Raw genomic sequence first — 15,313 nt, forward strand, 5'->3', positions numbered from 1 at the left:
TAAGACCCTGGACAGAAGAGGTGTTAAAGTGAACACACACACTGAGCAGTGAAGACAAGGCCGACCCAGTGTGAGGAGACAAAAGGTGATGGGTCAGTGTCAGATCTAAGACATCACATCCTGTCAGCACAGACTGCACAGAATGTTTCTGCGTGAGATGAAAAATGCTGACACACAGACATTCAAAACTGCAGTGACACTCAAACTACTCTTAAGCTTCAGTTTTCCCACGTGCTGCTGCACCTGAACACAACACTGCTGCAGGTGAAGGTGACTTGTCCACCCTGCAAACACTGAACTCTGTATCTCATTTAGTGTCAGTGTTACTGCTGATAATTTGTCAGTATCTGATCTCCATGCTGCAGCTTTTATTTCAGTCCTCTGCTTCATCAAGCTGATCAAAACTTTCCTTTATTCCTAAGTCAAGCACAGCAACCACCTCTCCTCTTCCTCCTCTACTTTACCATCCCACTCTTCCATGCTAATCACAAGTCACTCCTCCATCCCACAAACACACTCCCCGCTTTCCCCATTTCTGCTGATGCATCAGATTGAAAGATCCGTCAGCAGCTCTGGTTAATGTGTGGCTGCAACATGGCCGACTCGGATCATTAAGTCCTGTACCAGTCTGCATCCAAAGTGTGTGTGTGTGTGTGTGTCTGTGCATTTTGTGTCCGTTCCAAACCTCGCCAGCTAGATGCCCATCTTTCGTCATTACACAACATGACTGAACTTCCTTCTATTCAGGGGAAGTTTTCCTAATCCCTGCACAGTTAATCTCAATCTGCATCCACCCCATGCGTCCCCCTCCAGGCTGCCGTCCAACCAGCCACAGATCACTCTACAGAGCAGGAAAACAGACAGACGCTGACAGAGACTGACTGTCAGAGGTTTACGGCGAGTCGAATTTTAATCATGGCATAAGAGATCAAAAGGAAATCCAATGAGGTCTGCTATGAAAATACTAAATTCATTAAGAAATACTGAACACATTAGCACCGAACTGTTATACTGCTGCAAGTAGTTTGAATGCAAAAGTAAAGTAATTTTGTCTATACAGTACGATGGGAATTTTAGGAGACATTATAGGGATTTCATATTGTGGCTCTTACACCAGTGATTAAAGCAACAACAAGGATTAGTGCTGTGTGAATTGTTCTAAAACATAATATAAAAATTTTTACAAAAATGCTACCAGGGCTACCTGTGCTCCAGGTTACAGTTCTGCAGTTAGCATAGTGTACGGGGAAAGACTGAGGAGTAGCTCAACTGATTTGAAAAAACAAACAAACAAAACAAACAAACAAAAAAAAAAACAGAGTAAATAAATGCACAGATAAAAGTACTTATATATACATCAATAGGCCACAGCATTAAAACCAATTACCTGATTGGTTTCAGTTAAAATTCAAACAGTTAAAAGTAATGCATACATGTGGAAACTGATGAATAAATCAATAAATAAGCACTGTTAGCTAAGTGACACATAAACAGTTACAATGGAGAAATTGTTAGCGAACAGAAATGAATAAATGGTTGAAACAGCTCATATTATTGATAAATGGTTGACATAGCCATGTGGCTAAATCAGTGGATAACAGTAATGTTGCTGTGAAGCCACTTAACTGCTATGAGTATTTAACTAATTTCACTCAGCACAACAAACCCACACAGGAGTATTACAGAAACATTACACATCAGTTTATACAAATAGCCTGTTACAGTGCTGCCATAGCATCTCTGTAATAATAAGAGCACAGAAAGGAGCAGGTTATGTGATTAAACCCCCTGCTGTGCAGCCACATTCAATATTATACTGCAGTGAGACAACAGACCTTAGTGTAAGGTCAGCACTGAGGCACATTTCACTAACTATGGATGCATCATTGGAAAACTGTACCATGGCCAATGAGTGCAGTAAGGTCACTGTAAACTCACTGTGGAGCCCCACATGTGGACTGAATCCCAGAGGCAATGTTACTGGATTATCAGAGAGATATCCAAGGTGAAGTTAGTCAAAGCTGCATGTACTCACGTGCCGAGGACTTCTTTAAAATCAAAAATCTTCTTGATGTCGTCGACTTGTTTCTTCCACGTCTCCCCTCTGCCGGTGTCTCCGTTCTCCCGAGCCATGGCGCTGGTTTACCGGCCCAAGTCCGACCGACACTGGGCTGCCGGAGGAAGGATGCGGAAAAACAAAACAGAAAACACAAACGAGAGAGTGTTTTTAAAAAAACAACAAAAGGATGGAGCCGAGCTGTGTGGAAGAGGTTTGGACAGTCCCGGAGGTCTGTGTTCCTCTGCTGCAGGACCATGTGAGTCCTCCTGCAGGTTACCGTGTCCCTGCTGCCTCTCTCTCTCTCTCTCTCTCACTCACTCTCTCGCGCTCTCCCTCCTCTCCCCCGCCCCCCTCCCTCCTCTCCGGCCGTCTGGACACCAGCTGTCAAGATCAAAACAAGATAACAGCACTTCTCGTTGGAACTTTCAGAATAAAAGCCTATTGGCTTTACATAATATAGAAAAATGAACGTAAAAACATATTTCTATTTGTTGTTTAGATATTCCAATAATGATACACACACACACAGGCACGCACGCACGCACGCACACACAAATACACATAGAATTAAAAAGACATTAAATAATAGAAGCACATCAGAATCAGTTTCGACAGCCAGGGGCCACAGACCAAAGGCTTTGTAGAATGTTTTGTTTGTGATGGTTTGTAATATTCATATTTACTGTTTACAACATGTTCTCTAAAGCCATGAAGATATCTAGCAGTTTTTCCTTTTCTTATTTTGGTTTCATTGCATGTTAGATCATTTCTCGTTTCAGAATAAAGATCAAATCAGACTCAAATTGAAAAAAGTTTTCCCTCTCCAAAGCCTCTATTTCAGTTATTCAATATAAAAATTTCACAGTTTGGCTGTTGCAGTTTCACAGATATCGGCTACAACCAAATTCAATCCGTTCAACTCATTTCAATTGTGCTTTTATTTTTAAGGCAATCCCCACCAATTTCCTGTACTATGCTGGATACGTATGTCTAACTTGACCGCGAACCTGATGCCACCTGCAACAGCTTAAACACCGTTAATTGCTGTTGGCACGTTTCCGGTGTTTCCACCTTTCCACTAACGATGTGTCCTAACCCCCCCCCCCCCCCCCCCCCCCCCCCACACACACACACACACCTTTCTTCTAATTAAGTTTCTCCACTGAGTATTTGTACTTTACAATTAGCCAAAAATAGCGCTTTATTGTTGCAGTGTATATTGTTACAGCAATAAAGGGAGCTGATGGGATGCTGCTAATGCATCCTGTCCGACAGAGAGTGTGTGTGTGTGTGTGTGTGTGTCTTGTCAGGACACATGAGCAGTAAATTCGCAATGCGCCAACTTGGTGACAACAACCATCATTCAGCCATCACCGTTTAGGATCCTAAAGGCGTCCGCGTGGATCAGCACAGCTGCCCGGTGATTAGCAGTGACCCCGGCTGCAGCTGCACGTTCACCTGGGCTTAACCCTCATGACACCTGGATTACAGAGTCTCAGTTTGCAGAGGAGCACTGATCCCCCCCGCACTGATCCCCCGGGACAGCTGCGGGGGCTGAGGTCAGCTCCAGCCGGCCACTCCCCACAACACAAACACACACTAGACTCGACTTCTGGTCTTACTACTTGTGTGTGCTATACTGTAGGGAGACACAGACAAGAGGAGGGAGGGAGGGAGAGGGAGAGGGGGAGGACACTGTGTTGCAGCCTCAGCTGCTCATGAGTATTCTGGCTGCAAACTACTGCAGCTCTTCCTCAGCAGCAACCAAGGAAAACTCCTCTCCCTCCCCCAACCCCCCCCCCCCCTTTTCCCCTCCCCCCACTTCATCCTCATCCTTTAGTCTGAGTCAGCAAATCTGACCTCCACCCGATGAAAGATGATTACCCAGCTGCAAAGGAAGGAGCAGAGGAGAGGAGGGCATAAAAGAGATGGTTAAAAAGAGGATGAAAGTCAGGGAAGATGAAGGAGCAGTCTTCTGGCTTGCAGTTTGAACACAGAAATAAACTGCAAGTGTGCACACATACAGAAGTATTTTCATTGGCTGGCCTAATAAAAGGAGCCAAAGAACCAGCTCCTCAGTGTGGCTGAGAAACTCATATCCACATTTCTTCTCACATCGAAAGTTACAACCATTTCAGCCTTTTTTTTTTTCAGGCTGCGCAGAATTAGATTTATCCACAGATTAAAATTTTGGTTACTTAAGGTGTGTAACTAAGCAAACTCTTATCTTAAACCAGCATTAACTGATTTTTTTGGTCAGCACGATACATAGAAGGGTGTACCTTTGTCACGACAGGCAACTCCCTTTATATGTAGCTATTTGATCCCTTGTTAATATAAAAATATTGATTATAGAAGCTTTAAGTTACTACTAACCAGTAACTGCCTTTCAATGACCATTAAGTTGGACTGACATCCCAGTAAAACAGTTTCAACAAGACAAGCTCATGATGAGATTTACAGTGGATCAGACTGCATTCGTTTCAAGGTGTACCTAATAAACAGGCAACTGCCTCTGTCTGTTTTCAAACTAACCCAATGCGCTACACAATATTTTTACTGTTTATCATCATGATTATGCTGCTGTTGGTTTCAGACTGGAGTTCACCACTAGTCTTTAGTTGTATTTACCATTACTCCACCACAGGAAAGACAGGCACCAGACTGTGTGAGGATTTCAGTAGTGAAGTTAATCCACCATCACAGGTCAAATCAGGACACCACCTCCACGCCTGGACGGCATGTTTACAGCCAGATTTCATTTTCATAATAATGATTAATGTGAAACATTCCCCACAATATGTGCCTTGTATAATGTTTCCCGTCCGCGGCGTTTCACCCGGGGACCGGTAACTCTCATCACACCAGCTCTTTCCATCTCCCTGTAATTGCTCTATCAGTCCAAAGAAGGGGAAAAAAAAAAAAACCAACCCAAAATGAACTGCCACGCGCCGTGTGTGCACAGCCCATTTAGCTCACGGTGTAATGAGAGCCTGCGTAAAAGCACAATCAATTTCTAATGTGCTAGTTTACTGCACCCACCAGACTGACAGCCACGTCAATACACGACAAGAAATTTAATGGTGTTCTTTGGAGCAACAGTCTACAGCGATGCATGATGGGAAAAACAGGACTTGAAAAGAGTGCCCGGAGTGGCTTGGAGCAATGAGCGTGTCAAAACTGCTCAGAGGAAATTGGCAGGGGTGGGGGTGGGGAGGGGGAAGGGGGGGGGTGGGGACAGAGATGGCTGGGAAGAAAAATTAAAGGTGACTGAGTGATGAATGGCTTTAGTGTTAAGTCTGTCACAGCCTCACAACACAAACACAGACGAACGACCCAACGTGTGTGTGGACAAGTTCATTTTAAATCCAGAGACGACGTTTAGGCAGAAATTAAGATACATAAACTAATATACACACATCTATGTTAAAGTATAAAAGCAGGCATTCTTTACAGCGTAAGTGAACACATCCCCCTGCAGTTACACAAACCCCCCCCACCCCCAATCACGAATAACAAATCACTTCACCAAAACTGAAACAACAGACCATTTGACAGTGCCGAGGCTTCCCTCCCCTCATCTCACAGAACCATTACGATCGGCGAGACAGCTCTCAGCAGCGTCGGAGGCAGAGAGCAAGTCGACAGAAAATGAAATGAATCCTCAAAGAGCCGTTAACACGATCCGTTAATTTAACATGCTCCATTAAACTAACGCGAGAGAGCTATTCAAGAAACCAGGGGTACACCACGTACCGTTACCAGGAGAGCGTGAGAGAGAACAGGCTGAAATAAAAAATAAAAAAAGAAAGCTCAAACAGGACAGAGGATAAAGAGTCACTTCATGCAGAAAACATTATGTGGAGGACTGGTGATGCTAGCAGCTCTTCTTCAGGTTTCAGGGGAACCGTGTCACTGTGGAGTGTTCTCCTCCTCTTCCTCCTCCTCAGACTCTTCCTGCTGGCTTTTCTTCTGCGAAAAGAAGAAAGGAGAGGAAACTTTAAGATGCACCCTTTATCTCAAGTTTAGACTAATTTCAAATTCTAACCTTGTTTGGGTGTGAACTAGGTTCACCCTGGAAGAGAGGACTCCCTGCTGAATTGAGATTTTGATGCTTGATGTTCAATGACAACATTTTTTTTACTTTCTACAATAATTCTGATTCAGTTCTGGCTGATCTGGTGACACCTGTGGTTACCGGTAGTAACGCTATAAATGTCTTTATAATACACATCCCAGAGAAAACAAACAACTTGTGTTCTTTATAAATCACAGTGCTTGTGTTCGTAGCAATGCATGTGTTCCCTCTTCAAAATGCCCGAGAGTTCAGGATGATGTCACTACATGACTAATGCACAGCCACAGAAATTCAGTGCAGTGTCTTCTGTTTATCATCCAGTATGTTCTGTGCATGCACTGTTTCCAGAAACAAAACAGGGGCAGCTCCACTGTGCAACCACAAGTCTAAAACTCAACAGGGAACCTTTGATTGCAGGTCTGTGATGGGAATCAAACTCCCGTGTACTGACTAGTTTTTCTTCTCAGGGTTTCTCTGATCTGCATGTCTGTATATCAGGATCTGAGTGACTGGCACACAGGATCTGAAAACCAAGAAAGTCCAGAGGAGAATGTGACAAGTTGAGACACTATGTGAACGTCCTACCAGTTTGAGGAAGTCGATGAGTTTGTAAGCGTCTTCTCCGGTAGAGAGGTCCACAAAGTCCCGTGGGATTCTGTAGCTCAGACAGGGACTGGGCTGCACCGTCACCTCGCTGGTGGTGTAGCGGAACGCCGGGCCCTCCTGCACACACACAGGTACCATATATTGATTATGAAGCTGTTTTCAGTCATGAATGTACTTGAGCTTTGGACTAAATAAATAAATAGATTCTCAAATAATTAAATCTGGAGTTATAAAACTTGTTTGGTGATTTATGACCTGCTGGTGGGCGATTTCTCCTCCAGACGTCAGCTCCTCCCAGCTGAACAGCAGCGAGTCTGTCACCTCTCCAAACGGGTTCAGGTCGATCAGCCACACCCTCCCCTACAACACACACACACACACACACACACACACACACACACAATACATGAGTGTAACACAGTTTGCAAGTGGCATATTTGAAAATGTACTAAATAAGAATTCATTAGTGTTCTTACCTGGCTGTCTCTGTAGACATCAAACACAACTGCAAAACAGTAAAAAATATATATATATATATAAACCAACACAGCAATTTAACCATTACTCTATCAGCTAGTTCCACAAAGGCAAAGTAAAAACTTGAAAGAACTGTTGAAAAATATTATTTCACAAGTTTGATCAATCTTTTTTCCTTGAAGCATTTTCACCTGCCTATACGAGCCATTTCACATAAATATTTCAGGACTATATAGAGTATGGAGTTGGAGTTGAAAGAAGGTGTGGAGGAAAAAAAAAATAACAGACAGTGGTACTTACAGTCCTCGTCCAGGAAGTTGTACTGGATGTGCTGGCTGAAGAACCCCTGTATGGCCTGACAGATCTGCTCCTCCTGCTTCAAGATGTGCTGGTAATACTGAGTGTAGTCTCTCTGGGAGATAGCTGAGAGATCAGACAGGTGCACGCCACATGAGCTCAAATTGAATTTTATAATTGTTTCTAAATTAACCTGCTGAATAAATGTACTGCTCAAACATTATTATACCACTGTTTAAAGGCTTGAGGTTTCCCTCCTGATTCAGCTTAGTGGCTCCAGATGTAAAATGTGATAGAGATGTAATAGTGTCTTTGGTTAACAGCAAGTACTAACATCTTAAATTAACATGCTGATGATTTCCCAAATGTCTGGGGACAAAGCCTGAGTGAAGACTGATGAGGTGAGTGCGAGTGGAGTGTTTTTTTTTTTTACCGATCAGTTTGTTTTCTCTGACGAAGCAGCGAAACTCTCCTCCAGGAATCAGCTCGCTCCACTTTCTCAGGACCAGCTGAGGACAGAGTGTAACATGAGTGATAAAATCCACAGAGGTGTATGTGTCTGTGCGTGTAGACAAATATTTATGTATGTCTTTTTATTTAACCATGAAGGATAAAAATACCTCATATTTGATGACTGGATCTGGGGAGTCCTGGTCACTACATTGAAGGAATCTAGAAATAGAAATGAACTAAGGTTACAAATGTAAAACAAAACCTAAATAAATAAAATACATCACAAGGGCACAATCGGGGCGTCCATGCTGCCAACAGCTTGGCTGCTGTGTTGCTCTGAGAAAGTTTGAGAGAGAAGTTTTGAAAAAAAGTCCAGCACAGCAGCATATATCACACTGCTTTCTCCACTCCACTCACACAAACAGCTTTCTCGAGGCTGTGCTCTGCAGTAAATCACTTGCTGCAGTGAATGTTTGTCATGCAGAGCAGAGGAGCGTGAAACATAAATCTACATCACGGCAGTTTCTCCTGTCGCCACTTGAGTTTTACTGCAGATTCTAATCGGCCCGTTCACAGCGAAGCTGTTGATATAGGTTGTCATATACAGTTGCTTCAGAGATTATTCAGACCCCTTTCACTTTTTGCAAACTGTATTGTTTTGTACATTTAATTTTAAATTGATAAATTTGCTGTTTTTGCCCATCAGTCTGTTAGGTAAATGTGTATTTGGCTGCATTCATCCCTCAGTTCTGACCAGTGGTGAGATGGTCATCCATCCAACAGGTTCTCCCATTGCTGCAGACAACTTCTGAAGCTCTGTTCGAGTGAGCGCTGAGTTCTTGGTCACCTCTCTAACCAAGGCGCTGCTTGCTCAGTGACTCATTCTGGCCAGATGGCCACCTCCAGGAAGAGTCCTGGTGGTTCCAACCTTCTTCCATTACACAGTTATTGAAGCCACAGTGCTCCTGAGAACACTCAGTGTTTTAGAAATGGTTTTATATCCTTTTCCTGATCTTTGCTTGGTCTAAAGAGAGATTCCTGGATCTCATGTGTTGGTGTTGATGAACAGTGAAGCTTACGGCTGCGTGAGGTCGTGGGTGATGAAGTCTGAACTTTTGAAGAGCAGAAATATATCACTGAGGTTGTGACACTGCAGGGAACTGTTCAGAGCAATCCAGTTAGCATCCTGGAACAAACACACAGACACACACACATGTTAAATTATGCCTTAGTCCTTAATGTTGGCAGGGATAAAAGAAGCAGTTGCTGTTCTTCAATGCACTGAATTCTACAGGTCTGCTAAATTAACATAAACACTTTGATGGTCTCAAGTTTCTTTTCCATTTTTCATAAAGCAGCTTAGTGCGGAGCTTCACCCGAGGAGCGCTCCAGTTGAGTTTGGGAAAGATGCGTCCACCCAGGGCATTTATGGCCTCCAGCACTTTAGAGGTGAATTCTGGGAACTCTGGAGCCTGGCAGACACAATCATCATTGCATTATTAAACTGCATACATGCCACAAGCATGATGACTTATGTGTTGCACACGGAGAGAAGTAATGCACCATAAAGACTTCAGACCTATGTAAATGTAGGTTTTAAGAATTAAAAAAAAAAGTTTTATCAGGTTGGAAAAGTATTCAGCATGTGTGATGAGTCTTAAGGACCCAGACAGTGAGTTTTAGCAGGGAATGGTCAATGTCCTTACTGTGACAGTGGTGGTTGTCTCATCATCTGACCACTAGAGGGGAGTAAAGAACAAGAAACAGGATTAGGAAAAAAGAAAAAAAGATTACACTGAACTGTCTAACTGTTAAAGTTCTGGGGTCGTTTGTCCAGCAGACAAATTAGTTATGTAAATTAACTCTTTATTTTAAGAACATGTCTCATCTCAGGGTTTCTTCCTGGTTTCAGTGGAAGGCGTCCATCTTTACAAGACAATACATAATTGTTCTTTTTAGTCTATAAAATGGTTCAATTTAAAGGTAATAAATATCTGCATCTGACTTCAGTCTATAACCTTTGATCGCACATTGGTCTTTTAACAATTAGATCAGTCACATTCTATTGGATATCCAAAGGAGACAAAGACTTTTTTTTCTAATTGTGAACTGGAGATGAAACAGGATAATCACTGAAAGGATCCTCCAAGAGGACAAACAACCTTAGTTTCTGTTCCTTTACCTGAATGTCTTCCTCTGCATCTGAGTCGCTGTTGTTTGTGTGTGTCTGCTGTGTGTTATGGTCACTGGAGAGAAGAGAAACCACAGAGAAATACTGGTATATTTAGCAACAGCATTACAAACTACATAAGCCTATTTGGGATGAGTCTGTGTATGTGTATGTGTGTGGCCTCATACCTCCCAGAGACTACCAGTGTCCCATCGTCCAGTAAATAGTCTATTACATTCTGAGGTAATGGGAGAATCAGACTGCAAATAAGGGGGGAAAAATCCAAATATAAATACATATAAATACAATAATAAATAACAGACAACCGACAGACCGACAGAGATGAAACGAAGAAAAGCAAGCAGCGCAATGAAACAGCTCTGGATAGGATTTAAGCACAATTATTCAGTAATACACAAGATAAGGATAAAGACACTAAAGGCACTAAAACAGAGATGGCAGCTCTCTATTTCTGTTAGCTAACGTTAGCTGTCGACTCATTGTGCTACGTTTCACCGAAAGAGCGATGAAAACGTTTGCCGCTGGATTTCTGAACAAACAGCAGCTGTTTACCTTTTAATCGTATGTTTTTTGAATATCGGATACCAAACCGAAAACTGACAGTTGAAAACTTGCTCCTTCTTCATGCTGCAATATCCTGTAATGGAAACGCGTCCATCAGTAAATATCGTCCGAATCTCGGGTGTTTTGATGAGGCTCCCGGCAGCAATTTTATTCAGCGCCTTGACATTTTAAGGCAATGTTGCTTCTATTTTTACTGCTATTAATTATTTTCAATGTATTATCCCACGGATAAACAGTAAAGAAAAAAAATTATTTTAGGAGTGATGTGATTGCTTTGTGTTTTCGGATGGGGAGGTCTTTTTGGGGTGCACATGTGGGCGTGGTCGAGGTAAAACCCGCTGACTTGCTACATAGATCGTTTATTAAAAAGAGTTCTCACTCAACACCTGAAAAACTACTAGCGGAACGTCAGTCTCCATTTTCACAACAGACTGTAAAAATCTGTTTTAAAATCAGACATAATGAACGTAGCTAACATTGCAAATAAGCTAATCATAAAGATAGAACGCGCTGCCTTTGGATAGGTAAAGTTGCCAGTCTCTCGTTTATTATTAATTATTTTACGTCGTATTAAAACTGTAGTAAAAAGATAAGGAATTAAACCTATTGAATAAACATATGACAGAAGTTACTCCAAAATCATTAAATATTAAATGCTGTCCTTCACAAATCTTGACACCGGTGACGTTTGCTGTAACCGGAAGTGGCAGCGGAGTGACACCTCTGCGCTTCTGCCCAATCTCTACTACTACTTACACACGGCCGGGAATCTCACGTGAGTTAAGTTTAGTGTTTTTTCAGTTTTTCGTGATTGTTTAAAGTTTAAAATCTCAGAGCCGTTGCAGCACGGTAACGTGTAGAGGAGATAACTATCGTAAGGTCAATAAACAAACAAGCAGAAGTGTGGAAACGTGACGGGCGGTGCTAAACTTGGTTAGAGTTGCCTCTGACTGTAGCAGCTAATTGAGCAACTCATGATCAGAGACGTATTTGTCTCGACTGCACTGAATCCGCGGTCATATCTCTGCCTTTTTGTTTAAACTGGGTTGTGTTGCGGCTTAAAGCTTTCAAACTCGTCTTTTCCTCCATTTTCAGTTGTCCAGTTATTGACAATGAGCAGCTCTGAGCAGCCCAAAGTGACTACAGCTCCACACGTAGTGAAGGAGGAGGTACGTCTGTCATAACCGATTCAAGAGGAGACCAGATGTCACCTGTAATGACACGAGGCTGCAATATACACCTGCACAATTTAACGCCATCTGACGCACAGAGTTTCATCACAGCATTACCTTAAAGCTTGGGTTAAACTGCTGGAGGGGGAAAATAGAATCAGACCCTCACTAATATAAAATAAGATGCTGCTGAATGATTTCTGTCATTGCTTTCCCATGACACTTTCACAGATCACCATAGACAGAAAGTATACAAAATAACCACCACTGTCTTTTTAAATAAAGTTTTTACAATATACAGTATGTGCTCATAGAGGATTCAAAAGTTTTCAGGTCATCTCAGTGGTTTCACTCTGCTCACTGTGTTCCAGCTCATTGCAACAGGGAAATGGGTGAAACTGGAGAAAACGACATACGTGGACCCAGCTGGAAACACCAGGTACTGTTCTGTCATTCGCTAACATGGCTTAAAAATCAAGCAGTTTCCCTGTGTGCTGCATTCAGCCCCTGTTTTCATCCACTAGAACCTGGGAGACTGTGAAAAGGACCACAAGGCAGTCCAACACAGAAGCAGATGGTGTGGGAATCATTGCTCTCCTGAAACGGACTCTCCACAAAGACTGTGTGGTGATGGTGAAGCAGTTTCGTCCTCCTCTGGGATGCTGCACTCTGGAGTTTCCTGCGGGTCAGAAAGTCCTTCACTAACCATCGGGGAGATTGTTTTGGTCGACATGGGCTTTGGCTGGGATTTGGGACTTATTCAACACTCTCGTCATACTTTTGAAGATACAAATTACTGATCCCACATCTTTGTTTACTGACACTTAGAATATTGTTTTCTCTGTCTCTGATGTGCTCAGGGTTGATTGATGACGGGGAAACTGCGGAGGCTGCTGCACTGAGGGAGCTGAAGGAAGAAACAGGCTACAAAGGAGAAGTCGTAGGAGTCACTCCAGGTATCATTACACTGACACACACTGTACACTTGATTGCATTAGCTGCCTTTCTTGCCTGTATCTTATCTCATGTGTTGGAGAGTTTCAGGGGTCCCACATTCATGTGTAAGTGTGTAATGTTATTGCTTTGATTGTAGTGACCTGTCTGGACCCCGGGCTGTCTAACTGCACCACCCAAATCGTCCTGGTCAACATCAATGGAGACGAAGTGGAGAATATTAACCCGACGCAGCAGCTCGGTGAGAAGACAGGCAGGGTTCAGTCATTCTGAACCCTGTTTTTAAACATGATTTCTCGAACAGTACGGCTGTGTCATGACACTAGCAGTTTGGGGGCACTGTTAAGGCTAATGATCAGATCTCACATGTACTGTGTGTTAAGAATATACCTGCACAAAACATGCCTGATAATTTTCTTCTCTGCTGTTCTTCCACAGGTGATGGAGGTGAGTTATGTTTCTTTATTTTTCAGAAATCGTCTTTTTTTCTGTCATAAAGCAGATTGTCACACAAGCCTTTCGTCTTTTCTTTCTTCAGAATTCGTTGAAGTCATTCTTTTACCTCTTGATGAATTCCAGATGAAAATAGATGGTGAGGCGTCAGCTTTCTTTTCGAGTGAACTTATTATAAGAGCCATATGAGCACGCAGACCGTCCCAAACACACTAACACTAACTCGGTTTGTTTGATCCTGCAGAACTGCTGACGAAAGAGAAAATCGTGGTGGATGCTAAAGTTTACATCTTTGCCATGGGGATGGTTCAGGCCTTCTTCAAACCGAGGGAGCTCCCCATCCTGAAGCAGTGAAGTTAAATCAGGATGAGAATGAGAGAAAGAAATAGTCTTTTCTGTTACATAGGGCTCCTACACAGGACTGGAAAATTTGGAAATGTACTGAAAAGGAAATGGATGATTTCCAAATTCTAATAAGACGTTATGTGAAGTATTCCTCTTGTATTACGGCTTTACATGCCATGTAACCTCATATTTTAATATCTGAAATCTGTGAAGTGTAATGGCCATCCACAGAGCAAGATGGCTGTCAGAAGACGCAAGGCAATATGCGTTTAATTCAGACTGAATGCAAAAATCTTGAAATCAAATTATGAAATCAAAGTCTCGGACTAAGAAACTGAACCTATGAAGGAGCCCTGTTTACACTACATGTACTGGACCACTTTGCTCTCAGTGTGGAGGTTCTACGATACACCTCAAGCCCGGAAACATATTCTGGTGGCCAGTTATCTGCTCACTGAAAGCAGAATTTGTTTCAGGCTTTAGTCTTGTATGCCTTGAGTAACAGTCATTTCCAGGTTTTTATGAGATTATAAGTAGTATAATGGATTGCAATTTAAGTAATTTTAGGTAGTTATTGTAAAACATTCCTGTCTTTTGCTAACATACTGTTTTGCTGATGTAATGCAGAAAGAAAATAACTTCAAAACACGTATACTGTTAAAAACTGGCTATGAGTGAAGTATGTTGCAAAATTAGCTCCATTTGTTTGGTACATTCATCTTTTTCTCCTGGAAACTTCAGTAGTAAATATTAGGTTTTGGTGTCAAATCCCTCAGAATCAAAGATTTAAAGATTTTTGCACAAACATTTAACATGACTCACTTAGTCAAAGGAAAATGAAAAAAGAAATGGACGGATCATAAATCACTCAAGCACACATCACTCTTCTGGATTTTGCCTAAAGGCATCCTGGGAGCCGAAGGAATTCACTCATTAACATTAGAGAAGGTAAACAAGCCATTAGTTACAAAATAACTCCTGCATATGTGGTGACAGTAACATTTTTTTTGTCTATTAACAGTGTTAATGAGTTGTTGGGGTGTTTTTTTTTTTGTCATGCCACTGTAATTGACAACCGAAGTACTGTATTGATAAAGGCAGTAACTAATAGGAAATATTCCATGCTGTGCCTCCAAACTCATTGTGGTGCAACTGGACACTGAAACTGTACTTACCCTAGAAACTAGAAATTACTGACCAATGAATAAATGTGGTACTACCTTTGCTCTTACTGGACTCTGTGCTTCTGTCTCAAACTGACTTGTCAGCAACAAATAGTAAAAGTGAAAGTATTTTTTGCTAGGGGCATGTGTCTGAGCTGTTATTTATACACTTAATATGTTAGCAACACATGTGCTCATGCATGTATCAGACACAAGCTCCTACAAATAGCTTTGTAAGTGGCAATGCTCTGATGTGATTTGGGATTTTACCCCATGAAGACAAGATATCTATTCCCAGTTCTATAATAATGCATTCATTATTATAGATGAATACATGTCCTATGTGCGATCCCTCTAATCAACAGTACAGTATTGTGTAGGATTTGAACTAATCCAGTGTTAAATGTTTAATATTTATATGGTTGTATAATAAAATTTAGTGTGTATTTAACCATACTCATGTTGATTTCTTGCTGTATTCAGTCCTGTCAGTGAGCGCCT

At 42.0% G+C, this 15,313-nt stretch overlaps 3 protein-coding genes across 3 annotated transcripts in view; 1 reads left to right on the forward strand and 2 right to left on the reverse strand.

The window, feature by feature from the left end:
• The window catches only part of camk1da (calcium/calmodulin-dependent protein kinase 1Da), a 43,694-nt gene extending 41,361 nt beyond the window's left edge, over window positions 1–2,333 (reverse strand). The window contains exon 1 of the mRNA XM_041029813.1: window positions 2,036–2,333. Coding sequence (XP_040885747.1) covers window positions 2,036–2,133 — 98 coding nt within the window. The 5' untranslated portion in view covers window positions 2,134–2,333. The remainder of the gene's footprint in view (window positions 1–2,035) is intronic.
• Window positions 2,334–5,121: 2,788 nt separating this feature from the next.
• cdc123 (cell division cycle 123 homolog (S. cerevisiae)) lies at window positions 5,122–10,828 on the reverse strand. The gene is made up of 13 exons (XM_041029821.1): window positions 10,714–10,828; window positions 10,329–10,400; window positions 10,153–10,216; window positions 9,677–9,709; window positions 9,347–9,442; window positions 9,050–9,156; window positions 8,138–8,189; window positions 7,951–8,026; window positions 7,521–7,643; window positions 7,220–7,248; window positions 6,999–7,103; window positions 6,723–6,860; window positions 5,122–6,031 (listed from the first exon to the last, which is right to left on the reverse strand). The coding sequence occupies exons 1-13, from the start codon at window positions 10,785–10,787 to the stop codon at window positions 5,972–5,974; spliced, it is 1,029 nt and encodes a 342-aa protein (XP_040885755.1). The 5' UTR covers window positions 10,788–10,828; the 3' UTR covers window positions 5,122–5,971.
• Window positions 10,829–11,437: 609 nt separating this feature from the next.
• On the forward strand, window positions 11,438–15,215 carry nudt5 (nudix (nucleoside diphosphate linked moiety X)-type motif 5). Its single transcript, XM_041029820.1, has 9 exons — window positions 11,438–11,500; window positions 11,821–11,894; window positions 12,269–12,336; window positions 12,422–12,582; window positions 12,758–12,853; window positions 12,991–13,092; window positions 13,290–13,298; window positions 13,390–13,443; window positions 13,549–15,215. Exons 2-9 carry the CDS (start codon window positions 11,838–11,840, stop codon window positions 13,656–13,658), a joined length of 657 nt encoding a protein of 218 aa, XP_040885754.1. The 5' UTR covers window positions 11,438–11,500; window positions 11,821–11,837; the 3' UTR covers window positions 13,659–15,215.
• The last annotated feature ends 98 nt before the right edge of the window (window positions 15,216–15,313 follow it).

The sequence above is a fragment of the Toxotes jaculatrix genome, chromosome 22, assembly GCF_017976425.1.
Source record: "Toxotes jaculatrix isolate fToxJac2 chromosome 22, fToxJac2.pri, whole genome shotgun sequence".
Taxonomy (NCBI): domain Eukaryota; kingdom Metazoa; phylum Chordata; class Actinopteri; family Toxotidae; genus Toxotes; species Toxotes jaculatrix.